This window comes from Micropterus dolomieu, linkage group LG03, assembly GCF_021292245.1.
Source record: "Micropterus dolomieu isolate WLL.071019.BEF.003 ecotype Adirondacks linkage group LG03, ASM2129224v1, whole genome shotgun sequence".
Taxonomy (NCBI): Eukaryota; Metazoa; Chordata; class Actinopteri; order Centrarchiformes; family Centrarchidae; genus Micropterus; species Micropterus dolomieu.
In genome coordinates, this window is record NC_060152.1 from 13,804,399 (window position 1) to 13,816,058 (window position 11,660).

General features: G+C 42.7%; 1 protein-coding gene across 2 annotated transcripts in view; it reads right to left on the reverse strand.

Moving 5' to 3' along the window:
* Window positions 1-11,081, reverse strand: part of ephb6 (eph receptor B6) — a 35,630-nt gene extending 24,549 nt beyond the window's left edge. For both annotated transcript variants that reach the window (XM_046045024.1, XM_046045023.1), the window contains exons 1-2: window positions 11,002-11,081; window positions 2,114-2,178 (exon numbers count right to left, since the gene is read on the reverse strand). In XM_046045024.1, coding sequence (XP_045900980.1) covers window positions 2,114-2,178; window positions 11,002-11,059 — 123 coding nt within the window. In that variant the 5' untranslated portion in view covers window positions 11,060-11,081. The remainder of the gene's footprint in view (window positions 1-2,113; window positions 2,179-11,001) is intronic.
* Between the last annotated feature and the right edge of the window lie 579 nt (window positions 11,082-11,660).

The window sequence follows — 11,660 nt, forward strand, 5'->3', positions numbered from 1 at the left end:
TTCTCTCAGCTTGATGCCCCAGGTCAAATAACCATATCTCCATCTCAGAAGCACTTCTCATCCAGGGACCATAAAGAAGGAAAAAAAAACTCGCTTGACTTGCTCACACACACGCATACACACATGCGCGCACACACAGCAGCTCTCTCTCAAACACACACTCACGCACACACAGCAGCTCACACACACACACACACACACACACACACAAATGGATGGCCTCCTATTAGCAGCAGCCATCATGGTTCACAAATTCCTAACACACACAAGGCCCTAATTAATCAAACATCATGTACAATTATGGCCCAACACCCGAGGCCAGGTGGGTGATAATGACAGCACGTAAAGCTAAAGTTTAGTGTAAGGTGAGATAAAAGAAAGGCTTGAGTGCATATGCTTGCCAGATGTTGGAGACTACTGTATTTTCATCTTTTTCTGGTGGTAGTTGTAATATTGTAATATTGTTCTGCACTGGTGGAGTAATTGGCAAAGTAATTTCCTCCACAGACAGTAACAACTATAAGTACTGTGCTACAGTTTCTCACATGTAGTTTGACTGATTATCTCAAAGATGATGACAATGAAGGCGATGTATGTCTGTAATTATGAGCCATATTAGAACTGAGCCACAATCACTCACAGATGAATGAATTTAACTGACCCTGGAGTTGACCCTGGCACAGTCACGCAAGTACACACACATGCACTCTCACACACACATACACATATTTACGCAGCTCAAGGCGATGCGACAACCTCAAATAAAAAGCAGCTTAAGAATGGGAGATATATGGTTCAATCGCTGCAAACTCATCACAGATGAAAACACAGCAGGGACCGAAGCAAGGCTGTCTAACAGGCAAGGTGAGACCTGGCTCATTCTCAGGCTGTGTGACACCCTCATATAGCTCCACCAATCAATGTCAGATGACACACAGTCTGCAAGATAAGAACCCTGAGCTTAACCCATAACTAAGCATAACCATTTATAACCAAATTTATAATCTTCAAGCTGAGGTCTGTAACTCGCTGCATACTGCAGCAGGGTGGTGTCCACTGCAAACATAGCAGAGAAGGTTTTGTGGAAGCCTGCTGTTTATTTGAATCACTGCAATCAATGCAGCCTTGGAAAATGCACTAGCTAGCAGAACGGAAATGCTTGATTTTGATGTGTGAAAATGCAAATGATTATTCTTCAACTACAAGCCTTTTTTTCTGAATATGGGGTACATGTGATTACATTGTCATAATAATTACTTGCAGGACCTTTAATCATCACTAACTAATCTTATAAAATCTCTAATGAAACTTCACCGAAACCCTTTTAATGTAACTTTGGAAACTGGCAATTATTTTGATCATCATTTAATCATTTAAGTCAGAGGTTTTCAAAGTGGGAGGCAAACCTCCCCACAGGGGCTCCAAACTGTTTCCAGGGAGGCTTGAATGGAAGTTAAAAAAAATATTACGGTAGTTCTTACATTAGTCTTAAAAGCAGAAGACATAAAATAGCATTTGATAGATTTGGTTGAAGAGATAGTTCAAAGATAAAATAGTTTTGGGGTCTTTCACATTCCTAGAGTCAGAAACTAATAAATGTCTTAAACAGACCAGTTTTTATGTTTTTCACGTATAAGTTTAAGGGTAGTATTAGGCTATCTTGGCTCAACTGTTGAGTGTCGATAGGATCAAATCACATAATCATGATCCCGTAGATATCCAGGAATTGAGCGAAACTCAGCAAGTAAACTAAAGGGGGGGCTGTTGGTCATACAAAAAAAAAAAAAAGAAACCTGAATATGCTTCATTACCTCGAGCTCAAGTAAATGGTTATAAGCATTTCTCCCTATTTTCAGATTATGGACCAAAACATTAATCAAGAAAATAATGAGCAGATTAATCAATAAGGATACCTTTTAAGTGTTATGTATTCTTGTGTTTAATCCCTCATTAGAGTTACACCACAAAGCCCAACAAACAATGTGATTATAATCACACACTTAAAACATAACCATGTGTAACATGTGTGCAACACATTTGATTGGCCTCCCAACATGACCACTTTAATGCTGCAACATCTGGAAAGCACATTGATAGCGAGTTCCCTGCTTACCCCTGTGTCTGGATAGGTGGTCCAGCCCAGCTCTGAGGTAGACTCTGTTGTGTCCAGCAGCATCACTGACAGGTAAGGAAGCAGAGACAAAGACAAGGTATGAGAAAAGAGACAAACGTGGTGTGCAGCTTCCAGTTTAATGCTGTTGAACTTCAACAGAGTGAGCGGCAAAAAAGAGAAGTGACTGTGAAACAGAATTTGTGATCACGAGATATTCTCTTGTGGCCTGAATCGCAGACTGTGTGGTTCTGTGATGCCATCAAGAGCTAAAACATGGATTTGCTGCTGTGATGCTGAAGTTGAGATTAACTTTGCGACATAGGTGCTTTTACAATCAAACAGTCTTTTAGCCTTTTAAATACCACAAGAAGTTGGAAGCTGCTCTGTCGGTGGAGCAGGTCCAGGTTTTGTCCACATTTCTCTTTGATTTTCTCCTCCGTGCAATAAAATCAGGGAGGGCTCCAGCTGTGTGCATCTGTCAAACCTAATAACTGATACTACTGAGTGTTGATGCCTTTTGGCACAAAGTTCTGGTATTTAAAAAATTAAACTGATTGACCTGATGGAGCACTGTGATAAAAGGTCAAATATTCCAACTTTAAAAGGCCATAACAGTCACTGTCACATTATATTGAAACTTAGCAAGCTGATGCTTCTTGTAGTTTGTCCCAAAGGGAACCTTCATCAATGTGTTTAGTGTTGGTTTCCTTTTAGTTTAAGGTTTTAACAGACATTTGCACATTTCCAATGATCTAGGGTGAAAGCAAGAGAAAAGCATATGTTTTTTTTATGGTATAAGTATATTTTTCCATAATTTGCTTTTAGGTTTAAGTGCTTGAAAAAGCAAGCTAGCAAAGAAATCACACACAGAAAACACACACACAAAGTGACTTTAATGCAAAGTGCTGCGTGCTGACACATGGCAGCTTCCCACACACAACTGAAGCCCTTGAGTTTTCCATTAGTATTCCAAAACCGTGGCGGCTACCGTTCCTTCAGTCTGGCACAGTCTGAGCTCATTTCTGCTGAGGAGCCGCCGGTTGAACGCAGGCCAAAGTTTGTCGTGCACACAGAGGTGGCAACAACATCAGACTCCAGGTTTGGATGCTCGGACAGATGGAGTTAATGGAGAAGAACACACAGCGCCTGATTTCACCAAGCACGACACTAATCACCTAAAGGGCTGCAGACACACACGGCGTTGTGTAAGGCAGCTGCCATCCGCCTCTGTTTACAAATAAATGATTCTCCACAATGTTGTAATGCAATTTTTATTCTTTCGTTTCCATTTCATGTCACAGCATCGTTCACTGGAGAAAAGGAGGGTCTCTTTTTTTTTTTTTCTCCCTCTGACAACCAGACAAAGAGTGGCAGAAATATATTATCTACATAATCATCACACACACAGAGGATGGGATTTGAAAAGGTGCCCTGTCTCGCCAAAACATCCCACTGAGATAGCTCAGCTTTTATTTCTCAGGGCTACAGGCTTGTGCACACACACTGCATCTCTCTGCCTTTCTTCGTCTTAATAAATCAAATAATAACAAACTGATATCATTTGTAGCTTGTGACATAAATCCACCCCTCCACTCTGTTCTCAGAGTGTGCTGTAAACAGATTTTTTTAGGATTATACCCACAGATGGAGGCCCTGCAAATCTGTTCTCCAATCCTTCATTTACCCCCCCCCCCCCCCCCCCCCCCCCCAGTCTGTCTGTATGTTTTCACCCACTAGCTTGTCGTTATGTCAATCTTACTAAACTCACACATTTTCCATGGAAGTCCTCCAGGATTTGGAGCAATGTGAATTGTATCAAGAACGAATACAAATGGACTGCGACAGCAAGTATTATATGCAGCCACAGGCATCAGAATAAATAGTTTTTAGTGCAGCGTATGTCTGGACAGCTTGGCAGCTGGAATCGCAGAGCCGATCAAGATAAAAAAAAAATCAGCTACAGGGGGAAGACTAGACATCCTGGCTTGGTGCATTTAAAGTCTTTCAGAAGAATGATCATTTCCATTTGTGACACACCTTTCCTGCTTTGTTTGATGATGCATCTGTAGCAGGATATACACTCAATTACTTTTATTTTAGGAACACCTAGCTGAAAATATAGCAGTCTAACACAACAGACCTGCAATAAATCCTTTTTGTTGATTCAACTTTTTGATCATTTTGGAGGATGCATTATAGAGAGAGGTGTTTCTGTCATTTAGCCTACCCTCATTGATATAAATGGGGTGGAAAACTAATAGCAACACCTGTCATTGTGTGTGATGACACGGAAACAGCCTATTGATCTGTTTTCTGAGCTCAGTTTCTCTTGTCAAGAACCATCCAGCATCTTTCAACACAATAAATGATCATTATATGTATAAACATGTCATGCATGAAACGCACGCACTCACATATGTATTCTGACCTCATTAAGCACCATCCTATTTATAGCAGATAAGAACGCACACACGCACAAATGCTGCAAATGTGTCATTTCAAATTCAATTAACTGTGAGCTTCAGGGCAGAGCCATGTATAAATAATATGTAGCCAACTATTTTGACATTAATATTTATGCCTCTACTATTTAGCTTCTTGTCATGGGGCCTTGGGGACCACAGGTCCTCACGTCGCCTCCGCTCCTTCCACGACAAACCTGTACATGATGATTACATGGAGGAGTGTTCAAAGAGCTTCATGCATGTCTCAATGCGTGACATTAGCATGAGGAATAATTCACCACGACACCCGAAGATAAGCGTTGAGTGCCATGTTACGCACACCTTTCAAGGATTAGCTTGAGCTGAGGCATTACTGGATCTTGTGTGTGCGCGAGACAAAGTTGAACAAAAGAGAGGGACACTTGCTGGCAGGTCCACTTGGCAGTAAAAGCCCCTTTATTTAACTCTCAGACAACTGCGCCACAGCATCTCTGTTATTGGTCCATCTGAGACACTCAAAGTTTGTCCCTGACAGTTTGGAGAAGTGCTGAGTCTGCAATCTGGACCTGAGTGCTGTGTTAATGCACGCCGTCTCTCACGTCTTCCTGCTCCACTCTGGTCTTTTACTCACTCTAAGCAATACCTTTCCCCCCTTTCTACCTCCATCCTGTCCCTTGTCCCTTTCATCTCCCCCTCTCTGCATGTGTGTATTATTCATCTAAAAAGTGACAGCAGGGTAGGCATGTCTGTGTGTTAAATAAGGAGATACGCTCTGCTCCATTATTGATGCCAGATCTGCTGTTTGTTTGGGATACGCTTTGATACACAGAGAGAAATACAGAGAAAACAATAGAATGAAAAAGGCAGGATTATGAAACGGGAATGCGTAGAGGCGGATAGGATTGTGTTTGTGCATATGAATGTGCTTCTTTCACTCTTTCCCCCTCTCTTTCTGTCTGTGGCGTGGGTGGAAACACTATTTTCTGTTGTGCAGAGGTGACCTGCATTAGTTCATGGCTGTCCCCTCTTCCACTGGAGTGTTCACTTCAGCTGAGTGACCCTCTCTCCACTCTCTATCCATTCCTCTTTGCCCAACACTTCGCCTCTCTGTGTGGCCATGCATGCATCGACACTCTCCAGCGCTAAGTGTAGTGCTGTTGTTCATGTCACGCCTCTTTGACGGCCGATGTATGCTACTTTACCGCACATTTTCCAGGCAATAGAGCCCCCGCAGCACTCAGCAAAGAAATTTGGTGTTAATATTAACGTAGACTGGAGGGGTGTTGAGTGTGTAATATGCCTTAACACCAAAGTAAATGCACCTGCAAAGAGTACACAGAGTCGCTAAACTCACAGGTAACAGCAAGTTTCAGGAGCTCACACAGGCACACACACATTTTCGCAAAAAATTCCCACAGTGCCTGCAAGCGTTCTCAGCCGTGGTCAGGTTGTGTTTTCTCTTTTGTCCACTCATCCACCCATCTCCACCCATTCTTTATACGCTCCAGATGCTCCCACCCACAGACAGTCAGTCAAGGACAAGGCCCACACCAAACCATCATTACAAACAACCACAGCGAGTGAGTGATACGCCAAGACAGAGAGGCAGCAGGAGGAGGATGGCGGGGGAGTGAGGAAGGACGGGGGATTAACGCGATTCCAGAAATAAGCATGCACATGTCAAAGGGAGTTATCAAAAATTGTCTGGCGGTTAAGCTGAATGAAAGTGCAGCTGCAACAAACAGCACTTAAACCAGGTTAGATGCCTGCAACGAGTTGCTGAACAGGAAGCAACAGGCACAGGTATGTGGGAATTTCACGACAACGTCCTTGATTACAAGACTTCTGTAAAAATAAGCCTGGTCAGGTTACCATCTGGGGGATGCTTTTGGGTAACTACATCTTAAAGGAATAGTTCGACATTTTAGGAAATGCATTTATTCACTTATTCACACAAGAGTTAAGGCCGGGTTTTGCTAAAAAAGAATTACTTCTAAGACGTGTCTTCCGGCCTCGCTACGATTGGCTAATCTCGATGGCAGGGTGAAAAGTCGGTTGTCATAGAGAGGGGGGATAACACATATAACGCACATTTTCAGACAGTCTCTCCTGGAAGGCATTTATCGTGTTTCAGTCGGTTGTAAACATGAAAAGTGACAGAAATGCTTGTGTAACAAAAAAAGAGAGCTTAAGAGAGAAGTTCAAACTCAGCTTACAGTCACACCACCACTAGCCTGGCAAATCACGCCATGAAGCGGGTGTGGATTATCAGTTTTGAAAAGTCACAGAAATTGCCGTACACAGGCCCCCATACCAGAAGTTAAGAAGGTGTGTGGGAAAGGGCTTTCCAAAGCCATCTGATCATCCGACCAGCAGGTCTGATGGAGGATTCTGGTACCACTCTCATGTCTGTTGGAAGCTAAGCACTTTCTTCCGGTTAGCTTAGCTTAGCATAAAGACTGGAAACTGCCTACCAGCCCCTCTAAAACATGATTTCAGACACGTATTGGTTGTGTATTTTTGGCCTAGAAAGGCTTGGGTTTGTCATGAAGGAAGCAGTTTTGACAGAATTTAACGAGACCCACTGAACACTGTCGTGTGGAAAAATACTCCTCAGCCCTCAGCGGTGCTACAGCAGAGAAATGTATCCCTCCCCCTACTTAATTGGTCACTGGGGTAAAGTAATGTGCACATAGTGGAAATATAGAATCAAAACCTACGAAGGGTGAAATACAAAAGTTGCTTGAGTTCTCAATCAAAAGAAATCTAGACTTACAATCAAAGCTGCTACATTCTGTACATATTTTCATCACCATCTCCACCCCCAGCACTCACTCAGAAGGAGGAATGTAAACCTGAGAAGAGATCAATTCACTGTAATCTCATTGTGTTATTTCTAAACAGTGACGCCTTCAACAATCAAACTTCGCTCTCACCCTTCTCAGTTGATGCCAACACGCAAACTGCCAAGTGCAACTTTAACATGAAATTGAAAACTGCAAACGACATTCCTCTGTGTCACAGCAGTCCATACCACACATTCATCTTTCAGTTCCATTTTGGCTCTAACTCATTGCATGTCTGCAGAGGCGTATTATCTGTGACTCTATCTGCAATGACACAGACTGACTCAAAGCAGAGAATCTTGGCTCACAGCCACCTGAGGGCTTCAACCTCTCATATCACAAATGGCAGATATGTGGTTCATTTGAGGAAAAGTGGCCTAATGTCATTAGAGAGCTCTCAGCAGCCACAGAAAATGATGTTGCTTTTGAGAATTACATGCAAAACACTGTTAAAAATAACACCCGGCCACAGTTAAGTGTTGTAGTGTCAATGATGGGGATGCTGCGTCCTCCACTTCCCCGCCAGCATGTGATCTCACTTTCTGCAGCTCGGCGTACATGCAGGCAGGAGAGATGAGAACAGGAAGCTTTTCAAGGCTGTTAGTGGCATCCGTCCTGCTGCACTCCCACTGTGACAAGCATGCTATTTAGTTTCTTATCACACATTCTCTAATGTATCATGTCCTGAAAAGGCGGCTTAAAACACCCAGTATAAGGATTGTCAGTCGGCCTAATTAATACCCAGATCGCCCAGATGACCTTAAAGTGAGACTGTCAACATGACTCAAAGTTTATACACCCTACTGTATTTCTTTGTACAGATGACCAGTGGAGGGGAGGAGGGTATTCAGATCATTTCATTAATTTTAAGTTACAATACTACAATGTAAGTATAGCGAGTGACAAGTGTAACCACTAAGTCCTGCATTGAAAATCTACAACAGGACAGAAGTATTGGCAGCAAAATGCACTCAGTGTATCAAAGTAAGAGTACTTGATTTATTATTATATATAACTTTATTAGATCCTTAATTTGAGCTAGAATGATAACTTGTATGTGTAAGCCAATCATCAACAAGAAGCTTCATTATAGAAATGCCAAACTAGGTTTGCGGTAATTTAGTTTCAACCACCTGAGAGCAGGTAAAATTTAAAATGTCCAGTTTAGTGTGTTACGTAATGCATCTTAACAGAGTTTTTAGTAAAGTAATGTAATGTTTAAAGAACAATTGATTACAGTAGTCAAGTATCTTGCCCAACACTGGGAAAAACTGTTTTAATCTATAACATTGCATTGGAGCTGTCTTATAAATGTAGTGGAGGGAAAAAAGTGCAATATACCCCTCTGAAACATAGTGGAGTATGTAAGTATTGTTAAAGGAAAGTACTCAAGTAAAGTACATATAAATTGAACTTAAGTCAGTACTGGAGTATTTAGTTAATTTCTACCACAGCACCTGCAAATTTGCTTTCAACCATTTCACTTGGTTGAATTTTTATTTTTCCACATTTTAATCAGTTTTGGTAAACATTTTAGTCAACAGTTTGTGTCACCTTTTGGTCAAAATCTGACTGCATTTACTTTTCAGGGTAAAAGGACATAAGTTTCATTAATGATACAAGGTTAATATCTGGATATGCATAGCTCAGTGAGCATCACTGCAGCTCCACTCATCCATGACGGGAAGAGCTGGAGGGGCATCAGGTGTGCCTCTCCTTCAATGTGCTGTGTTAATGCTATGCGAACACGCAATCCTCGACAGATCCAACAATTTAGAGGCCAGCCATTTGGCTTCGCCACACATCAACAATGGCTGTGGGCGAACGCATCAACACTTACGCAGAGCGAACCACTGAATGCCTCTCACAGGCTCTGTAGTTTGTCTGCATCCAACGACGCAGCAAAATAGATTTTACACTCTTCAACTCACACTTTAACTGCAAGGAATAAAGACTAAAAAAGGACACGTCTTTATAGTTTGTGGTGTAAAACCAGACAAGAATAGTGGGTGTTAGTGTTGGATACACAGAATAAACTTAAAAAGCAGTAGACAGACAATAAACAATAGAAAGACAGAGAGTAAACACATCAGTCCAGACAGACACGTCATCTACTGCGATCAAAGCTGAGGCAGACGCCAAATCCTCCCTTCGTGACATAACTTGATGTTTCAATTTATGTGGATTTATATGCATGTCCTTGCTATTGGGTTAATACTGTATTACGCAGAGCTCTATATCAATTACACAGAGTCAGTAGGCCAGTAACACTGTGCAGCCTCTCTCCCTCGCTGTCGTTCTGTCTCATCTTAGTCCAGGCCATCTGTTACGAAAGCAGCTCAAATAATGCGGCATGAGGCTGACATGTAAAATGTTAAAAATGTTAAAGACTCTTACTGACACACACCTCGCAGTAAACTAAATCCAATGGGAGATGAGCATGAACAGGTGCAGCTCTTTCCAATGTGCAGCCGGATCTTTTGAAAGTAATTGCGTGCTGACTGCTGAAACCCTCTCAAGTGTTGGGGACAGGATGTAGGAACAAGAGCTATGTATAGATGGGCACGAAAGCATGCATGCACCTATAAGAATACACGCACATGCACGCACATGCACACACACACACACACACACACACACACACACACACACACACACACACACACACACACACACACATATAAAGGCAGTTTGAGTCATCAAATCATCATTAGGTTTCTCAAGTCAGCCCACTCTGATCTGACAACACTTCATAGATGGAGTCTCACTTCAGCCTTTCCAAACAGTCTCTCTCTCTCCGGCACTTTTTAAGAAATCTAATATTTCCATTTATGTAGAAAAAGAGTTAAGAGAATTAAGAGCTGAGCAAATGAGACACACGTTCATTAAAGAGACTGTGGAGACAAGGGGCCAAATCCTGGAGAGGGGGCAGGGGTCTCTGGCTGTCACATCCGTGAGATCACGAGCAACATGGGGGAGGGTGGTGGTGGGGGGTCAACTGTATTTGGGGAGGGCCAAATACACAGGCAAAGAGAAACGGGTTATGCAACTTATTATTCATTTTGTCTCCTGCCTTATTTCCATATTCTTTTGTTTGCAGGCGCTTGATAGGCCCCGGCACGCACCTGGCACTTGCATGCCAGCAAATTCCTATCTGATGTGCTGCCACAGTGGCACTCACACAAGCATCTGCATGCATATGCACATACACACACACACACACAAACACACTTAGACATAATACAGAGCACACAAAACTAACACACACAGGGCTGTGTGAGCAGGAGGAAAAGTGGTAATTATTCAGGGGGCTGGAGGTGGAGCCCCAAATATTGAGAATGAATCAGACTTTCTCGAGGTGCTGCGTGCGGCCTTACGCGCCACAGTTTCACACATCAAAGTGCCAGCATTCCCAGAGAGCCACGTTCTTAGAGCGCTAATCCAGAAGCACACCAAGTGTCCATCCTTTACTTGTGGACTCATTATGACCACATGATGGGAGCGCATTGTGGAAAATTCTCCATCACACCCATAAAACGCATGCATGCAATCATTGATTTTAATGGGAACAAATTGAAGCAAAAGTTTTAGGTCTTACCTTCCTCAGCTGAATTGGGCTGGAAAAACAGACAGAGAGACAGAAAGACACTCCACATTTCCACTACAGAATGACACTGACAGAAAGTGAGGGAGGGAGAGAGCATGAAAGAGGGAGATAGAGTGAGTGTGTGTGAAAGAGCAAAAGAGAGGGAGAGGGGGTGAGAGGGGGTGGAGTCTGTTTGCTGCCTTTATCTGAGAGAGAGAGAGAGGATGGGAGTGGATGGATGAATGGATGAGGGAAGGAGAAAAATATTTACAGAGCAGCACGTACAATAAGTACACTGCCAGCCGAGGGAGTAAACAAAACACTGTTGTCACAGAGACGGGAGAGAGAAAGAGATCAGAAAGAGTGAGAGGAGGAAAGTGGGAGAGAGTTTTTTATATGAGAGAAACAAAGACAAGGCAGAGTCAACAACAGAGAGTGACAGTGGGAGAAGGAGGTGGAAACATTAATAAACAAGTTTGCCTGGTCTCTAAAACAACTGTCTAGACATGTCTAGTTCCAGCTCTCCTCCAATGCCGCACACAAATTTCTGCAAGGCCTCCTGGCAGACCGTGCATCAAACTGGCATCCCTCACATGTCTGGACATCGTGCTAACTTGCATTTTTCAAGCTGTGGCATGTGAGAGTACCCAACTTCATCGTCCTTTCTTTTT